Source organism: Alosa sapidissima, chromosome 11 (genome assembly GCF_018492685.1).
Source record: "Alosa sapidissima isolate fAloSap1 chromosome 11, fAloSap1.pri, whole genome shotgun sequence".
NCBI classification, from domain to species: Eukaryota; Metazoa; Chordata; class Actinopteri; order Clupeiformes; family Clupeidae; genus Alosa; species Alosa sapidissima.
The window spans coordinates 12,541,530-12,560,157 of NC_055967.1; the positions used below are offsets into that span (position 1 = coordinate 12,541,530).

At 41.6% G+C, this 18,628-nt stretch overlaps 2 protein-coding genes across 8 annotated transcripts; one reads left to right on the forward strand and one right to left on the reverse strand.

Moving 5' to 3' along the window:
* Nucleotides 1–288: 288 nt before the first annotated feature.
* On the reverse strand, nucleotides 289–7,168 carry acot19 (acyl-CoA thioesterase 19). Of its 3 annotated transcripts, none has more exons than XM_042110145.1 (11): nucleotides 7,038–7,168; nucleotides 5,436–5,500; nucleotides 5,209–5,308; nucleotides 4,930–5,120; nucleotides 4,232–4,395; nucleotides 3,338–3,457; nucleotides 2,870–2,952; nucleotides 2,679–2,772; nucleotides 2,250–2,330; nucleotides 1,974–2,115; nucleotides 289–1,700 (listed from the first exon to the last, which is right to left on the reverse strand). In XM_042110145.1, the coding sequence occupies exons 3-11, from the start codon at nucleotides 5,259–5,261 to the stop codon at nucleotides 1,588–1,590; spliced, it is 1,041 nt and encodes a 346-aa protein (XP_041966079.1). In that variant the 5' UTR covers nucleotides 5,262–5,308; nucleotides 5,436–5,500; nucleotides 7,038–7,168; the 3' UTR covers nucleotides 289–1,587. The 3 variants fall into 3 exon arrangements, with proteins under 3 accessions (XP_041966079.1, XP_041966080.1, XP_041966078.1); XM_042110146.1 differs by lacking the exon at nucleotides 7,038–7,168 and adding an exon at nucleotides 5,724–5,743; XM_042110144.1 differs by lacking the exon at nucleotides 7,038–7,168 and having other exon boundaries at nucleotides 5,436–6,919.
* A 99-nt stretch (nucleotides 7,169–7,267) lies between these two features.
* On the forward strand, nucleotides 7,268–18,445 carry LOC121723909 (bromodomain-containing protein 1-like). 5 transcript variants are annotated; one of them, XM_042110123.1, is made up of 12 exons: nucleotides 7,268–7,454; nucleotides 8,715–10,075; nucleotides 10,322–10,478; nucleotides 10,577–10,711; nucleotides 11,500–11,628; nucleotides 12,812–13,124; nucleotides 13,609–13,866; nucleotides 14,098–14,565; nucleotides 14,767–14,887; nucleotides 15,446–15,567; nucleotides 16,359–16,513; nucleotides 16,669–18,445. In XM_042110123.1, the coding sequence occupies exons 2-12, from the start codon at nucleotides 8,733–8,735 to the stop codon at nucleotides 16,681–16,683; spliced, it is 3,216 nt and encodes a 1,071-aa protein (XP_041966057.1). In that variant the 5' UTR covers nucleotides 7,268–7,454; nucleotides 8,715–8,732; the 3' UTR covers nucleotides 16,684–18,445. The 5 variants fall into 5 exon arrangements, with proteins under 5 accessions (XP_041966057.1, XP_041966053.1, XP_041966055.1 ...); XM_042110119.1 differs by having other exon boundaries at nucleotides 16,856–18,445; XM_042110121.1 differs by having other exon boundaries at nucleotides 14,101–14,565; nucleotides 16,856–18,445.
* The last annotated feature ends 183 nt before the right edge of the window (nucleotides 18,446–18,628 follow it).

An 18,628-nucleotide genomic window follows, 5' to 3' on the forward strand; every position in this document is an offset into this window, starting at 1 on the left:
GAGACACCTTGGTTAAATTAGGATGTGGGATAGCAACTCATGCTTGAGTCAGAGCATTTGCTGTTGTACTACATGATGCCAGATCTACCCTGATATACTCTATTATATTGTGGTAAATTCCCGACAGACATGCGGAATGCCTTGCTTGAGGGCAAACACCAGTATTTGATGAGGAAGTGCTGCTATTTTGCTCATACATTTCTTTCACAGTCTTGGATCTTTGGGTTCAAGGCAGTTTCTCTAGACTATTTGCTGATTAAAGGTCAAACAAAAACACATAACAATGTATCATGTGGGGAAAGTGCTTTACATTTATTGTGCAGACATACACACACACACATGCATGCACGCACGCACATACTATATTCGTGGTAACCAAGTTACATTATTGCTGTTGAAAATGATTGGTTACATTTAGCTGAAATCTAAAAATTGATTGAAAAATTTATCAGAAATTAGGTCATTTTTATTAAAAAGAACAACCCAACAAACAAATGGTGATACAGGAAAAAATAGAATCCTCTACCCATGTGAGAGTCTATTTCAAACTTGTAGTCCTACATTTTCTAATTCTTCACATCATTGTTGAGAAAGTAAGTTTAACCAGGACACTGACACAGTTGCTAAGTGGATACTCTCGTTCTCGTCAAATCAAGTACCCTTCAATGGCTCTACTTGAATGAGATTTTCTACAGTATTTTAATACACTGTATTTTAAAGTAAGCAGTAACTGACTGGGCCACACAAATCTATAATTTTGTTTTTTTATTTATGTAGTGTCTGATTTGGTCCCATTCAATTTCAAAGCACACCTTTCAATTATTAAAATCATTATAATGACTGATTATCTGTTTTTGAACGTTTCTAAAAGGCATGTGATATGGGAATGTTTAAGCAAATATCAAACATAAATCAACATACATCAACCATCTACCCACAAGTCAATTGCATTCAATTTCCTTTGTGTTGTAAGGGTTAACACCCTTGATGGCTTATTAAAACCCAAATAATATACAACAAATCACTAACTGTTACACGTTTTATTATTTGTCATTGGTTTACTTTGAAGAGTGAATATTTGAATTATTTGACTTTAAACTATTCTAAATCATCATAGACTAATTGAAGGCCACATCCTTTCCAGTGATTGAAATATAACCAGTAGTAATATTAGTCAATTTCCAGTGATTGAAATATAACTAGTATCAACAGTAATAATAAAGTTAATCTCTGGGGGTGTTAAAGAGATGAGTTTTCAATACTCAATCATAACACAACTGGGAATATGTGGGTCCCTCTAGAACAGCAGGATGATGAAAGCAAAAAAGGGCTGAATAAGAACCCTAGTCCTACCAATAAACACATTGGTTTGTGTAAAACATACAACCAGAGGCACAAGTGTTGTATCACTGAGCTTTGGAATTTCATAAGAAGCATCAGTTATTTAAACATGATATGAAACGTATTGATAAACTGTTGATCGGCTTACACTGATTTGTTGGCATTATCGTCTCAGCGTTTGTGTTTCTCGTTACCACAGGCACTGATTTCCACCCATTTCCTTTTTTGAAGGCGTTAGCCTGACAGTCATCTGTATGTGGTGCCATAAAGATGCTCCTCCAGAAATGCCAAGGTCTTTTGCCAGGCGTCCTCCTGTGCCTTAGAGTGGGGCACAGTCTGCCCTCCCCAGACAACAACGACTGAAATACAAACCAAGCGATGCCCATCATAATCTATTTGATCTATTCTACTTTATCATGAATCTGATGTTTTCACATAATGCTTTTGCAGCAGAGTAGTTTCTACAGCATACTATTATGATTGCATTTGGCCATGTGAAGGACAATTAAACACAGCCGTCATTCTTACTTACTAGCCAGCTTTCACTAGTTTAGTTTTGTGGGAAAACAAATGTGTAGAAAATTTGAGATGATATTCTTCACAGTTTATTGGGATGGTTACACAAGCCTTACCCTTTGTCCTGGACTGAGCCACCATGAAGTTGCTGGACCGGACGTGTGGACTGTAAGGGGGCTCGATCAGGTGGCCGGTCCCAGGGTAGGATGCTACAGTGAGGAGGTGGCTGTTTCCAGCTCTCTCCATCATCTGCTTCATCTACATACACAATTCACAAATAACAAAGAAAAATAGGGGATCCATAACAGTTACACTTCCAGTGTGCATTACAATTACTTTTGATGTAATGTTTGCCTACAAGAGGAATTCCATCTTATTAGAACAAAACGTACGTCCTCTGCAGACTCTAAGGCTGGCCAGTTCTGGTCATCTTCTCCCACTAGAAGTAAAACAGGGCACTGAATCCGACCCACCTGTGAGTCAGAATGGATGATAATAACAGCCACAGTGTATAGAAATATCCATGCCTATCACAACCCTTCAACTGAGGCTTATTGGCATAGCACTGCTTATTTAGTCTAAATGTGTTCTACTGTATGCATTGTAATGTGTATAGGTGTCTGTACATCCCATTATAACCTTAGCATCAGTGGGGGGATAACAACTGCATGTAAGGAAAAGATGGTTATACAGAAGGAAGAAGATTATAAGGTTAAGTAAGGAAGAAGGTTATAAGGTTTAATTGTCTTTTTTTGTGTGTGAAGACAATAACTCTACATGAAGACGTTTGACCTGATTTGATCAATTGTGATGAAACTCACATCGACTTTCTTGGAGGGGTCGTCTGGAATGGGCAAAAGCAAGTCCCGCCATATGACCCTGTTCTCCTCATCATAGCGAGTGTTGCGGACATTTCTACAGAGAGATTTAGGAAACAAGTGAAACTAAGAGTGGGTTTTATAATGTCTAAAATAAAGCATAGTAATGAGTGGGTTTAGGTGGGAACACCTACTTCTTGATCTCTGCAAACACATCTGAAAGAGACCCATTGACAGGCATGACATGGCTCCCACTCACACACACCAAACACTTTGGCTGAGAGAGATGCAAAAGGAAAGCAAATTAGTTTAAGAACTAAAGAACTTTACTTCCAGTAAAGAACTAGTAAGTGGTGTACCCAACGAGAGCAAACAAAAAAGGGCCGCGTTTCTGGCTGACACAAAAAATCCACGTGGTACAATACCAGGCATTCTGGGCATGCATTTGTATCGGCAGATATGCAATTCTGGTCTCATGCAATCATAAGTCTGTGTATCATCAAAATGAGTTTGAAGTCATTATTTTAAGGTAAAACATCAGATATGTGTAATTTTAAAACTGTATTCAAACTCCATGTACACACATGCAGTATTGCTCACTATATTGAAGCATTTAATACTGGCAGCATTTAACCTCAGTGTAAAAGGTTGGTGTTGTGTACCTTTATGACTGGGGAATAAACAGCCATGCCAAGAGCAACTGAGGTGCCAAAGGACAAGCCCAACATTGCAATCCTGTTGGCACACACCTGAGGGTGCTCCTGTAACAAACTGTATGCTGCCTGAAACATTTAAACAGAAAAAGAAATTCAATTACTTCCTGCTTGAATCAACAGTTTAATTTATCTCACTGTTAAGTCAATTTCTCAATCTCCACCTTGCCATCATCATTGTGCCAACCTGAGCATGCACACAATGATATGGCTCAAAGGCAGTTTGGTGGAGTTCATTGGAATTTGGACCTAAGAGAGCAGAAGCAGGCAAGTGTTTTGCAACTAGCCTGGGTTTTCCCATGCTGCCTTACGCACGCGACTTTAATCACGCTGCTAGGCAGCCTGGATTCTATGGACTTCGTTTTCACCTCAACGAAGGAACCAATCACAGAGCGGAGGGAGGGCAGCAAGACGATGACGACACACCAAAGCCGTTCAAAGCCTGAGCTATGTACAGACGCATTTGATAGACATTCGTAGCGCCCAATCAAAGGCTCTGCGCATTCGTTAACCACGTTTCAAATACAAGAAAATGAATGTCTAGTTCCCAGACCCCATCTCAATGAGATGAGGTCTGACGTTAGCCAGGCTATTTTGCAACAAAATACCAAGAGCAAGGTCATGTACTGGGTGCAACTTTATAAAACTGTAAAAGAAGGGTAATCTGTTTTATGGCCTGCTCTGCACATTACTTTTCAATATTTCCGATGGGGGATATGGGTTTTAAAATCATAGTATTTGAAGTATCATATTATCTGATTAAGAACCATAATGACATGGCAGTGTGTTCTAAAATGCATCTGTGAAATGACTGCAACTATATCTGTGTAGAGACACTTTTACCTCAAAGTAGTCATTGCCCACATGCTGTGTGTCAGAGGTCTTAGGGGTCAAATAGTCCAGTGCTAAAGACACATAGCCATGTGATGCCAGCAGAGCAGAGCGGTACTCCACCAAGCCCCCACCACCTCCCCATAGGTCCAGCAGACCAGGGAATGGTCCAGGCCCTAAAAAATAATTTTATTCCGCATTTTCAGTTGCTCGAAATCTCTTCATATCAACCAATTCATAATGAACACCTGGTTTCAGTTTATTTCCATATTATTTCTATTATTCTTTAAAGTAATTGGCCAAATGGCTAGCCAGGGTGAATCCAGACGAACATTTGGCAAATTTGAGTTTGCTCTGCAGGTCCGTCTGGCAAAGAGACCATTCACTCCAATTTCCAATATTCCAAAAACCTGGGCATCAGTCACAACAGCATATGTTATCTCCTTTATTGGTTTGATTGGACTATCTATGCATCCAGAGGCTTTTTGATTGGCTTCCGTTAGTGACGCCCCTTGGAAATGGGAGGTGAATGAACCTTGTCCTAACCAGGCTACCAAATGGCAGAATGGTACTCCTTTTCTGTGTCTTCTTCTCTGGAGACACAATGTTTTGACTAAATTACTTTTGTAAGCTGTGTGTAAACAAATTATGCAAAATGTTAAATGAGTTATACCTCCAACCTTGACAGTTGAGTCACTAAATATGTTCACCTGGAGGTAAGAACAGAGTCCCACTGATTCCGTTCTCGGTGATGCAAACCTTCTGAACACCAGGAGCCATGTACCAGCGTTCAGCCACAGCACAAGCCAGAGCCTTTGTGTCTTTAAAACCTTCATGCATGTGGTCTCGGTAGACTGAAAGGTGGACAACCAGTGGAGTGTGCACATCCTTCTTCCGAAACCTGACACAGATCAACGGAACAACTTAAGACACAATGTCACCTGCTAAACTTATGGAATCAAAAATACAGAAACAATGTTTCACTTCACCTGAGACCTGGTCTACTTCCAGGGATTGGTTTCATGCTCCACAAAAGACCCATAGGCTCGACACCATCATAGGACCCTCCAATACTGGCATCCTTGGCAACTAAGAACCAACAGCACAACACAACACAACACACTTGAAAACACAGGCTATATTTATTGGCTGTGAATGACTTCCTACAATGAGAACTATGAAAAAATCTGAAGAACTAGGATCTAAATAATTTTACCATTAACAGATCCCCTGTCATCACTGATGTAATGACCAAACGCCTCCCAAAAGTCATCATCTTCACTGTGAATTAGAGCATGTATAGTGACCGCCAGTCCAGGAGGCAAGTGCTGAACAAGTACAACACAGTTGTCATCAACGCTACTACGGCATGGACGAACGAAAATCACGGGGCAAGGTTCCTTCCCTGACATTCTGCACTGGCACACTCGTTGCTGTCATACAAATGACCTAGCCTACATTTGTGCTAAGGCTAAAACTACTGTTATGAGGACTTTGTACTTACTACATCTTCAGACATCGGGCACAACTAACTGTTGACCCACCTATTTCTCTACAGCTGTAGCCTGCTGTCAAAATAAAAGTCAAAAGCGTTAACGATAGGCTACGTGGTAGCCTAGTGTAGGCAAAGCACTATGCCTACATTAGGTGGGGGGCGGATTTTTTGGGGGGAGGGACTTTTGATTTTGATTGAAAAAGTAGGCTACATGTAAGTAAGTAAGTAGGCTATTTGATGACAGGTGATTTGATATAATCCCCTTTGGTCTCGAAACACCAGTGAACTTGACTGTGGAGAGACATGAAAACATTATGGCCTAGCCTTATTATTTTTGACAAGTGCTATGTGTGCAATTTGATTGGTCACTCTTTGGTGTATTGGTCTTGATACAGTTCTCTTTTTTGTTGAGTTATGTTAATTTTATTTTTACCAACTGCTGTAAAATCAGAATAAAGTACAGCATATCACCAATATGCACTTTCCATTTTGAAAGGTGAATAGGCTGCCAATTTTAGCAGTTTTAAATCCAGCTATGGATCCCATGTTAGATGTAGGGAAAGGAGTTAAGGAGTTGGCCTATGGACAAATATAAAGACGGAAATGTCCAAATCACTCAACTTTTTCACTCTGCTTCATTTTGAAATAACCTACAATGATCTTGTGGTGTCCTTCAATTCATCCTGCCATTTAGCTATGGCCCAGGTTGCAGTAGACTATTCTGGGTAAAATATCATTGTTCTATAATAGCCTGCCTATGAATTATTGATTTACAGATCATGGCCTTGGTATTATCTAAACTGAGAAAGCTGTTATTGGGAGAGAAACGTAGAAACAGGATATGATCATTTAGCAAAGCACTCTGTAAAAGAAAATATGCTGGCTATTAATCTGTTTCTTTGAGGGACATTGTCTCTTGGTATTGTAGGCTATTTCTTGAAAGTTTTTGAACAATTCTTCTAACATGGGGTATTGTAAAACAGTAGGCCTATTTAGTAGGCCTCTAACACAAGTGCAGCTTGATTACTGACTGAGCTTTTTTTTTTAGGTTTGCACAAACTATTTCTAAAAAGGCATTCAGAACATGTTTGATGTGGTGGAGATTGTCCAGTGTAACAAAACCAGTGCCTATTCATTTTTTCCTAGAGTGCTGATGAATATTATGAATGTGGATAATACAGTGATTTTACCGAATGTTAAAAGTTGCAATTGGTGAATAAACTCTTTTAAGAGGTGGATAAACTCTATTTCTGAAATTTCAGAGGTGGATAAACTACGTTTACTTGCGTTTAGTCTTCACTACATCCCGGATGGTAACGTTACCTTTACTGTGGTATAATATAATATTTCTGACCCGGAAATCTAACCAAAGCACGATTCAGGTCACCTGATCAACACAGCCGCATTGTGTTGTTTTGAGGAAAAATTGCTAGCTACTAGCGAGTCAGCCTGCCTGCTAGCAGAAGCTGCTGCTAATAGTATTATTTCACAGAGAATACCACCGTTAATTGTTTGTTTTGATGAAAAATCAAAGTTCAGATACGGAATTTAATTAGAATCTCAAAGGTTGTCTTGGATACTCCATTGTATCCTTCAAATTTTTGCCTCAAAGCACGAGCGGCTCCCGTTGGATGCGACGATTCAGAAGGAAATCACTGCTGTTTTGGAGGCCTTAGCTACATTAGAGTAGCTAGCTTAGCCTGCTTCAGCCATTCGAGCGGAAGGTCTCGAAGTACTAAGGTGCGGATATTTTGTTTAACGTTCGATATATTCTTAAATGTATCGATTGCTGTTTTAATGGGATGCAATAAGTAGTACGTGTATTATACTTGACATATTGAAACAGTATCGTGTTTATAACTGGCGTTATAGCTTGCATCTGGTCAGCTAGCAACGGCTATGCGGAATCCACTTGTTCTCTATCGGCAGCTAACGTTAACGTTATTGCTAGCTGAGATGGACATGTAACCTAAACCTAACGTTAGTGTGTCTTGGACCCATTTGACGCCATGTTGCTGTTTCTAACTTAATTCAACACCCTGTCGTTAAATTGATTGTGTTACATTACGGGATTGACCATTTTCTAATCATTAACGAAAATGTTCAACTAGACGGATGGCCGACTGTTGTCAATCAACATTAACGTGAACGAATTTGACGATAACTTAATGTTAGCGTTAACAGTTACTGGTTGTGATTTAGAGCACGGAAGTGCATTCTAGCATTCTATATGTTAAGTGTGTGGACTGTCAAATTGCTGGTTAGATGAAGTTAAATCGCCAGGCAACAGTAACGTTAACGTAACGCAAACTGTGACCCTTCCGATGATGACTGTTAGCTGTTTGTTACTTTGCTCTCAAGCGATAATTAGCGGTAGCCAACGGCAACCATGTTAGCTATCGATAGGATAGCTAGCTGGGTCGCCTGCTAGCTTCTGACTTCTGAAACTCAGTGCTTCAGGACAGACACCGAGGTTAACCACGCCCCATTGCAGGGTTTATACACGCCCTTGTTGACCGATTTTCATGTAGCAACTTGAAGCCTTTGTAAAGTTGCTTCTTCTTAAACCATACTGAACCATTGCTGCATATTGCTGCTTTTAACACTGTGTTTGTGCCTAGCCTGTACGTTGTGTTTTGATTAAGAACTCTGTAGCAGTCAACTGTTGTACTATGGCATAGAAATATGTTTCATTGCTAACGCATAATCTTATTTGCCTGTATGACAAAATAAAGAGAATATTCACTGAAACACAATAAGAAGAAACGTGCATGTTCCATGTGGTTTGACTTCCTCTTTTATGCTGTAGGCTCTACTAGTGTCTAGTGAAAAACACTAGACTCAAGTAGGTTTCATGTATGTTCTTTTCTCAGTATTGTCACTTGTACCATAAAGTAGCCGTTTAACCATAATACGTTTGCTGTTATGGTTCAAGAGCTAATGCAACATACAAGATCATAATGCACCATACATTTTTCTTACATCTCTTTATCATTGTAGATCTCTCAGGTGCTAAAAATGAAGAAAAAGACTCGACACCATAGAATTTCTCAGCAGAGGCCACCATCACCCATCAAACCATCTCGCAATCGGGAAACTCTGACATATGCACAGGCTCAACGCATGGTGGAGCTGGAAGTTGATGGCAGAGTGCACAGGATCAGCATCTATGACAAGCTTGACGTGCTTAATGATGATGACCCCGTAGCACAAGAGATCAACGAGTGCAACAGCAACAAGGAAAACAGCGAGAAGCCACAGCAGGTCTTGGTGCGTTCTGCACGCCTTAAGATCAACCAGGAGAAAAAGACCGCTGCCTTGACTAGTGCACAGGGTGCAACTGTGCAGGGAAATGCATTGCCTGAACCGAAGATTCGCACTGTGGAATACAATCTCCCACTGGTTCCCCGAAGGCCATCCAACTACTACACCTATGTGGAGAAGACCTCAGAAGAGCTGGATGAGGAGGTTGAGTATGACATGGATGAGGAGGACTATGCCTGGTTAGAGCTGGTAAATGAAAAGAGGAGGGGTGAGGGCTTCAGCCCAGTCTCCCAAAATGTCTTTGAGTTCCTCATGGACCGTTTTGAGAAGGAGTCCTTCTTTGAGACCCAGGGAAAAGTTGATCCTCAGTCACTGATCGATGAGGATGCTGTTTGCTGCATTTGCATGGATGGTGAATGTCAAAACAGCAATGTTATTCTCTTCTGTGACATGTGCAATTTGGCAGTACACCAGGAATGCTATGGCGTGCCCTATATTCCTGAAGGCCAGTGGCTTTGCCGCCACTGTATGCAATCACCCTCCCAGGCCGGTGAGTGTGTCTTCTGCCCCAACAAAGGTGGTGCCCTCAAGAAGACGGATGATGACCGCTGGGGTCACGTGGTGTGTGCTCTGTGGTTGCCCGAGGTTGGGTTCACCAACACGGTCTTCATCGAGCCCATCGATGGTGTCGCCAACATCCCACCAGCCCGCTGGAAATTGACGTGCTATCTCTGCAAAGAGAAGAGTGTGGGAGCTTGTATTCAGTGTCACAGAGCCAACTGTTACACTGCCTTCCATGTGAGCTGTGCCCAGAAGGCTGGGCTGTACATGAAAATGGAGCTGGTTAAAGAGGAGACCAAGGAGGGCTCTTCTGCTTTCTCAGTGAAGAAGACGGCTTTCTGCGGAACACACACACCAAATGGTTGCACCAGGAGGCCGCTTGGCATTTATGATGAGGCATCGTCCAAAAATGACCTCAAGGATGATCTGAAAGGTACAAGGAAATTGAAACGTGTGCAAAAGAAGATCAAGAAAACTGTGCCTGAACCTGCAGCAGTTGTCCCATCTGTTTCTGTGCCTAGTATAACTCAAACAAGGTAACTTTTTTTCATTGCTATTATTATTTGCTTTACTATATAGTAGAAAGATTTATGGTCATTAAGGTGTTTGTTTTGGCTTTCTCAGTATATATTGTCATTGATGTTCTTTACCAGTCTACATAAGGAATTTTCCTAATAGTTGCATGGTTTATTCTCTCCAGTTTTGAAAATAAAATTCAGGTAGGAAATTGCTTGTTTGTATTCTATGATTGACCGGACATGTCTCATTTCCTTTTATTTCAGCTTCAACACAATCTTAAATCAAGTTTCAGTGCAGAGGAAGAGGTTGTTTGTGGAGTGTGTGCTCAGTTACTGGGTGCTGAAGAGACAAGCGCGGAATGGTGTGCCCCTTATTAGGCGGCTCCACACAACCATACTACCTGAGAAACCCCCTGAGCCAGTGAGTTCAAACCATTTGATTGGGTCTGCAGACATGACTTGTGGCCTTCTGTACACAGTTGTTTTGTACCAGGCTCTTGACTCCTCCTGTTCTTCCAGCAGGAGCATGAGGAGAAGGATTGCCACAGCCGGAAAGAGCAGCTGAAGGAATGGCACCGCTTGCGCCATGACCTGGAACGTGCTCGCTTACTGCTGGAGCTGATCCGCAAGAGGGAAAAACTCAAGAGAGAGGAGGTAACAGGGCACACCTTAAGGGAGCAATGGCATTTTAGTGTGACCAAAAGAAAGGGGCAGCAAGAGGTGTCATGATAACATCAGAGAGCATTCATTCAAAAAAGTGCTGTCCATATGATATTCACTTGGATGCTACCTTAGCCGGCAGACACTGCGTCTTTTTCAGTTGATTAAGATGTGCTAACTCACTCTTAGTGTCAAATGTAACATTTTCCTCACACTCGTCCCTTGGCACAGTACATCTGATTTGTATTTGTCCTTCGTATATTTTTACTCGCCCAGAAAAGTCACAGTTTCACGAAACAGTTAATTTATTACATTGTAATGTAATCTTTCTTACTTTGCCCCATGCAATTAGCTTCAACCTCTTAGGAATATAGGTGAACTGAACAGGCTTGTGACTAGCAGAAAGCTCATAATGGCCTAAATGGGCCAGTGACTTGCCAACCCATATACTCTTTCACTGGCCAGGGCCAGTACTTATGTTGAACCTTGGACTCTATTGCTGTGCTCACACTACAAGACAGTGGACAAAAATGACAGACATGCTAGAAAACTGATTGTGATATCTTCCAATCGGATATTGTGAACTTGCTCAAACTACATGACCGATTGATCGAACAGGAATTTGGTCAGATTAAAAAGTGTATTTGATCCGACTGATTCAGGGCTATAATCGCATCAAAACTGCTTTGTCTGCTTGGCATTCCATTTACACCAGCAGTAATGGTGCATGTTGTGCTCTGTAAGGACTGTTGTGATCATTGTGTCTTGTGTCCATGATGTAGATGAAGATCCAGCAGTCTGTGCTTGAGATGCAGCTCACTCCGTTCACCATTCTGCTGAGAGCGGCTCTGGAGCAGCTCAAAGACAAGGACCAGACTAAGATCTTTGCTCAGCCTGTCAGTGTCAAAGAGGTAAGTCCCTACAATAACACATGCGTTATTCCTTGCTCCCCCCCCCCCCCCCCCCCCCCCCCCCACACACACACACACACACACACACACAGACACACCACCACCACCACTCCACCACTACCACCCTCCATAACATTTAAACAAATCTCAACAATTAACTCCTTGAAACTGATGGATGCTCGTTCGGTCAAACTTCACACATAAATAAAAGCATAGAGTTAGTCTTTTTCTTTAAGTTTATTTCTTAATCCAATTTTCAGAAACAGCTTTCTCAGAATCAGCGGGTGTACTCTCTCAAGTGTGGCATAGTGCCATATGACTAAATTATAGCAGAATCAGTGTTCTGTAATGGCATTGTTAATATCTCCAGTCACCCTTTTTTTGTAGTTGATAATTAGGCATTTTACTGAACAAATGACCCATTGAGACTACCCTCTATTAAAAGATCTTTACTGTGTATGTTTCACTAAGCATGGCACAGTCATTGAAGTAAATGGGGTTGCTTTTAGCTTTGTGGTTAGCTTGCCTCTACTGTGGTCAGAGAGAGTTGAGGTTTGAGCTCAGGGGGTGGTTGTGACCCAGATCGGATGTATAGAATGGAGGGATTAATGCACCACAGGTCATTGAGTTGCTCTCATGGCTGCACAAGTTATTAAAAGAGCAACCATGGCTTTTAGCCTTGTGGTGTGCTTGTCTTGCATGCTCAAGGTCCCAGATATCTGCCACATGGTGGACCAGTTAGAGTCCAGACCTAGTCCATGTTGAGGGGCTCAGGGTCAGTGTAATTTAGGCCAGTGGGGTGGTGCTGTGTAACTTCCACTCCCTAAGGCCATACAGTCATGTGGCTAGCCGTCATGACTTCATCCTCGTGGTTAGCATGCCTGTCTCCCATGTCTCGGGTTCAACTGCCAAAGGCAGGTTACTAAAATATAGACTTCCTTTTTGGGTTTCAAGTGTTGTCAAACATGTTGAATCTTTGTGCCGTGTCTATGTGTTAAGCTTAACAAGTAAGTACAATTATCAAGTAGCTTGGTGGTGTACAGTGAATGAGGTTCTGAGAAGGCAATAGAAAGAGCAAAAAAAGAAGTACTTCTGTAATAAGTAAATCAGACAAGCAAACAAATTCAGAGGCATGTGATATGAATGAATTAAAAGAATGACTCTGTACTGGCTTTACCCTCAGGTTCCAGATTATTTGGATGTCATCAAACACCCAATGGACTTCTCTACAATGAGGAAACGTATAGACGCTCATGGTTATAGAAACCTTGATGAGTTTGAAGAGGATTTCAACCTCATCATTGCTAACTGCATGAAATACAATGCCAAGGACACATTCTTCCACCGTGCTGCTATACGTATGCGGGACCATGGTGGTGTGATCCTCAGGAAAGCCCGTCGAGATGCCGAGAGGATTGGCTTTGACTTCCCCAGCGGATTGCATCTACCTGAGCCGCCCAAGCTGGAGCCAACACCCACCTTCTCTTGGGAGGATGGTAAGAGATGCTACAAATCCGCTGAACTAAACACTGCAAAAAATTATATCTTACCAAGTGTTATAATCTTTATATTAAGATAAAAAATCTAGTTAGTACTGTTTTAGTGAAAATATACTTACTTTGAGGTCTCTTGTAAGATTATTTGACTTAAGTCAAAATCTTCTTAAATTAAGACATAAAAACAAGTAAATGTATCTGCCAGTGGAGTAAGTATTTTTTTTTATCTTAATTTAAGATAAGATTGAAGATTTAAGGCAATTTAAGGTAAATTTACTTACTTCACTGACAAATCTTATTAAGTCTTATTTTAGGTCAAATAATCTTACAAGAAAGTTCAATGTAAATATCTTTATACTAAAAACAATACCAACTAGATTTTTTTTATATTAGATTAGAACACTTGGTAAGATATCATTTTTTGCAGTGATATTATTGTCATTTTTGTGTCATGTACCAAATGTTGTGCTCCTGCCCTTGTCAGTTGACCGCCTGTTGAATCCAGTGAGCCGCAAACACATGTCTCTGGAGGAGCAACTGAAACAGCTACTGGACCACCTGGACCTGCTGAGCAGCATGAAGTCCAGCCCATCACGAAACAAACGGCTCAAGCTGCTCAAGAAAACCATCAATGATGTTCGCAATGAGATGAGCATGAGCAGCCAGTGTCCTCCCCCTGACAACATAAAACCTGTGGAGCAGTTAAAGGATCTTCCTGCTGAACCAGTCACACAGGAAAAGGGTGTGTGTCTACAGACATTTATGCTTTACACTGTTGGAGTGTTCTGTGTTAAGTCTTATTGGTGAATATGTTAAAACTCTTTAATACATGAAGAATGTTTTTTAGGTACATTCTATAACACTTTTCATTCTTTAATTTGTCAGTTTTACAGAAAATAGTGCTTTAAAATAGCTGAAATATTACAGTTGACAACTAACAACTTTCTTTGTTTGGTAATTTGCGTCCTTCTAGAAGACCAGTCTTTAGCTCCCAAACTGGAGTCACCTGACCGCTTACCTCAAATTGAGATCTCAGTGAGTGAACCAGAACCCCCAACAGTAAATCAAGTGGAGGCCACTCCTGATGAGAGTTCAAAGCCAGACACACTGGACGGAGAAGATACCTCAGTGGCCAGTGGGGACAGCCCAGACCTGCTGTTGCCCACCAGCAATCTGAGGTTAGTTGCCACCTCCACGCTTGCTGAGCCCTCCACTACTGTCAACCGCCGGACTGCTGTCCTCTTCCGCAAATCTAAGAGCGTTAGCCCACAGAAGCCACCGAAGAGCCCAATCCGAGGCCCTCAGCTGGGCACCACTACCTTCCTGTCCGTGGTCATCCCCAGGCTAGAGACCCTCCTCCAGCCCAGGAAGAGAACCCACAGTGCCAGTAGTGATGGTCTGGCTGACGACGAGGAGTCTCCCATCAAACGCTTGGACACAGGTAAGTCATTCCATGTTATACAATGCCATATTCTGTGTTCTTACAAAAAAATATTAGATAGTCATCTCAAAGTGATTTGATTACTTTTTGATCCATAAATGTTCTTTTGTCACAAGATAACTAAAACCTGCTATTGACTCACACAACCCAAGTGTGTTGGTACTCATGCTAATATATTGCTGTGATCTCCCTTTGTTGTAGGTCTGTATAATGGCTTTGTCATCAAGCAGGAGCTGGGGGTCACTAGGTCACTGGAGCCTCGCCGTCGCTGTGTCTCGGAGTCCAGCATATCGTCCAATAGCAGCGCGCACAGCACAGCAAGGTAGTGGCAGCTAGTTGTCTGAGTGGAATAACAGTGACTGGAAGAGATGAGTGCATGGAGATGGTCACATCTGACCCATTGTCTCTCACCCCGACATCTTAAAACATTTTCCTGGGACTTAAAGAAGAAATCCAGCAAGTTTTCACATAGATCTCCGTTTCGGAGAGGTTTTACCTAGCTCGAGTTGCTACACCCAGCAGCTAACGCAACCAGGCAGCTACAGTGCTACAGTCTGTGGGCATGTCTGTGAGCTCCCATGTACATGCCCCCGGAGTGAAGCGCTGTAGCCTCCTGGTTGCGTTAGCTGCTGGGTGTAGCAACTTGAGCTAGATAAAACCGATTGTTTTCATTTGTTTACCAACAGTACTCGGTGACCTTGAGAAACGGAGATCTATGTGAAAACTCCCCAGATTTTTCCTTTAACTGTGTGTGTGTGTGTGTGTGTGTGTGTGTGCGCGTGCGCGCGCGTGTGAGAGAGTGAACACCTAAAGACTCTAGATGTTGGATCAATGTCCAAATGCAAAAACCTGCTTTCTTTTCCCCATCATGCATATACAGTACCAACAGTGCACCCAAAAGTGGACGAGAGAAGCCAGCGTTGGCGCGGAGAAACACTGTTGATGATAAAAAAGATTTAATTTCATCCATGGAAACTGAAACCAAAGCTAATGGTTCAATAGGTGAGTATCACACAGAGCTTGAATATACAGTAGTAGGTTGCTACAGTTTTACTCCACTGATATTAACTACATAGTATTTGCCTTATCATTTCTGTTTAGAAGGAACAATGTTGCAATGATTTCCATTTGTACCTTTTGCACTATTATTCCATTGGTATCAGGGATTTCTGTATCTATGTACAGTGAGACTCATTGTCAAGTTTTTGAACCCATGCTTACAGTTGACCTGTAAAAACCTTTTATCGCATACCCTTCACCATATCTCACGATTGGCATGGCGTACTTGCCATAAGATCATCTCTCAATGCAAATCAAACCAGCTATTAGGCTACCTGAAATAAAACCATCCCAATCTCTGGGAAGTATGGTGAAGGGTATGTGATGATGTGGGGCTATTTTAATTCCGAAGGCCAAGGGAACTTTATGAGGATGCATAGTATCCTGGATCCATGAAATAGCTGGCCTTTAAAAATAAAAATCTATGGGAATTTAACATAGGAGTGTGAATACTTATGACCCCTGTATTTTAAGGAAGAATATTTATTTACGATACATTTTTCATTCACAAAGAGAATTGGTGTCCTTAAAGGTTGGATATTTCCTCATTTTTTTTTTTTACTTAAGTGTTACTTAAGGCATTAAGATCAATTTCCAAAAGATGATTTTATATTCCTCTTTTTTGTCAACTTTAGCATGGGTTCAAGAACGTAGGAGTCTCCTTGTATGTAGAGTATGTATTGCGCTCTGCCTCGTGCTGTGTCAGTGTGTGAGTGTTGCTCTGTGTTGTGCAGATCACCGGTTCCAGGATGCTCCATGTGTCCGAGCTCCATCCCAGCGGCGTGCGCATCACGGTGGCCCCGGGCGGGCGGGGGGTCGGAGAGGAGAGGCCGTGCAGGTCCACGGAGAAACGCTCCCCCGCCCCCTCCTCCGGCAGCAAACCCAGCTGGTAAGAGCTGCCCTAAAGCACCCATGATCACATGCTGTAGAATACACAAACTCTCGCCAGTTATCTGTTGCAGTCTAATGTGACAGCAAACAAGAGAGGATGAAGACTATGGGGTTGGATGGTGTCTCAACGTGTGTGGTTTTATTTTCCTGTAGGCAATGGCATCCTAACGCTCAGAAGATCCTAACCCTTAGCCAGGACCAGAACGTCTCTGAGAAGAAGGCAAACTGCATTGCCGCGCTGGCAGCCTCTGTTTCCTCGTCCACACGAGCTGGGTTGTGGACGAGCCGTTATGCAACTTCACATGACATAGATTGAGCCTTGTCTGTGCCTCTCTTATAGGATCTCTCAGGCATCCAACTCCCAGCAGCCCAGGACTAGTGGCCCGGAGGCCAGGCCAGGCGCGGGGGTTAGGCATCTTGAATGGTTTCACTCTGATCCGCTGGGAATCAGCTGGACAGTCCCCCCTCTCATGTGCTGCAAAGGCTGCTGCAAACCCCTCTGCCATCATGACATGCACTCCCACCATCACCCCCCCCCCCCCCCCCCCCTGCAGTAGCTGAGTATTTAACTAATCTGTAAATAGTCTACCAACACTAATTTATTTTCCTCATTGCTGGTACTCAGTGTGACCTCTCTTTTAGTATGTATACTGTACACAAATGTGAGTCCCTCACATCAATGTGGTGTGTCTTTACTGGTGCTACGACCTGTGCAATGTTTTGGCCACAAATGCATAACTCTACTAGGGCTAACTAATGGAGTGTTTCTCAGTGTATTTCCCATTACTTTAAGTTATTACAACAGAAGCAAGTTGGCATTAGCAACTGGCATTACAGTTACTTTTCTTTTCCATGATGCAAGATTTGTTTGTGCAGCTAAAAGTGTGTGTGTGTGTTTGTTTGTTTGTGTGTGTGTGTGTGTGTGTGTGTGTGTGTGTTTGTGTGTTTGTTTTATCACTCTTATGGTCATGACTTTTTAAGGTGTTTAACTTTTTGTTATATAAATACTAATCACCACTATAGTTAAAAAAATAAAATTAAGCAAGAGTGCATCTTTCACAAGTAGCCAATTTTTTTTTTTTTTTTAAATTTCCTTCCATCTCTGGACACCATGCTAGACCACCCGACATTAAGGCTACCTAAGTAAATAGGCTAGATTTACCAGACCTGATCTACAAAAACAACGTTCCACAGTGGCCTACTTCCCAAATGTTTGTATTTATCTAGATATATAAATATATATGTCAAAATCTGTGTAGTTTTTCCATAATGAGTATCTTTTTACTGAATTTTTAATTTTCAGGGATGTGTACATTTAATTGTAGGATAATATACCTGATACAAAAAACATTGAAAATAGTATATGTACGGTTTATTATTGAGAGAATGATGGCACCTCCTGTGATGTGGATGCTAGTCACTGCTCTGTTGTTTTATACTGATCTGGACGCTTGAACTTTGGAAATCTGTAACTTTCTGCATCAAGATAGCAATCTTGACATGCAATGGGTATACTTTCAAATACATTTTGTACAAAAATGCCTTGTATAGACTTTGTGTGTGTGTTTTTTTTTTTTTTTTTTTTTAATCCGTCTGATTGAAAATAAGATGATACTGTTCTGCAATGGAGTGCAAGGAGAGTTGTTTGCTGGTGTGGTTAAGGGTTGAATGTTATTTTCTTGACCTTCTCAGATGTCCTTTGTAGCTAGTAGGTCACTTAGAGATTTACTAAGCTTATGTTGTTACCCTCTGTTGTGCCATGTGTTTGGGGACGTAACAGCTGCTCATCCGGACATAAAACTCCTCCTGAACCCATATTGGAAAGCCACTTCACACTCACTTCATACAGTCCCTGTGGCCGTCTTGCAGGGCATTCATAACAATGCATAATTTTCCACACACTGTCTGATTAAAGTATGATTTAACTGTACGAATGATATATAGCCATGTTACTGATTCTGTCAAAAAGTAGTTAGTAATTAATTGGATATTATAAGCCATTTACAAAATGCCCACACTTACTCCCTTATGAAATGTTTACATTCCCTCAAATTTGGATGTTTTTTTTTTTTTTTATATAATGTAATTATAGGCCTGGCAACGGAAGTGCACA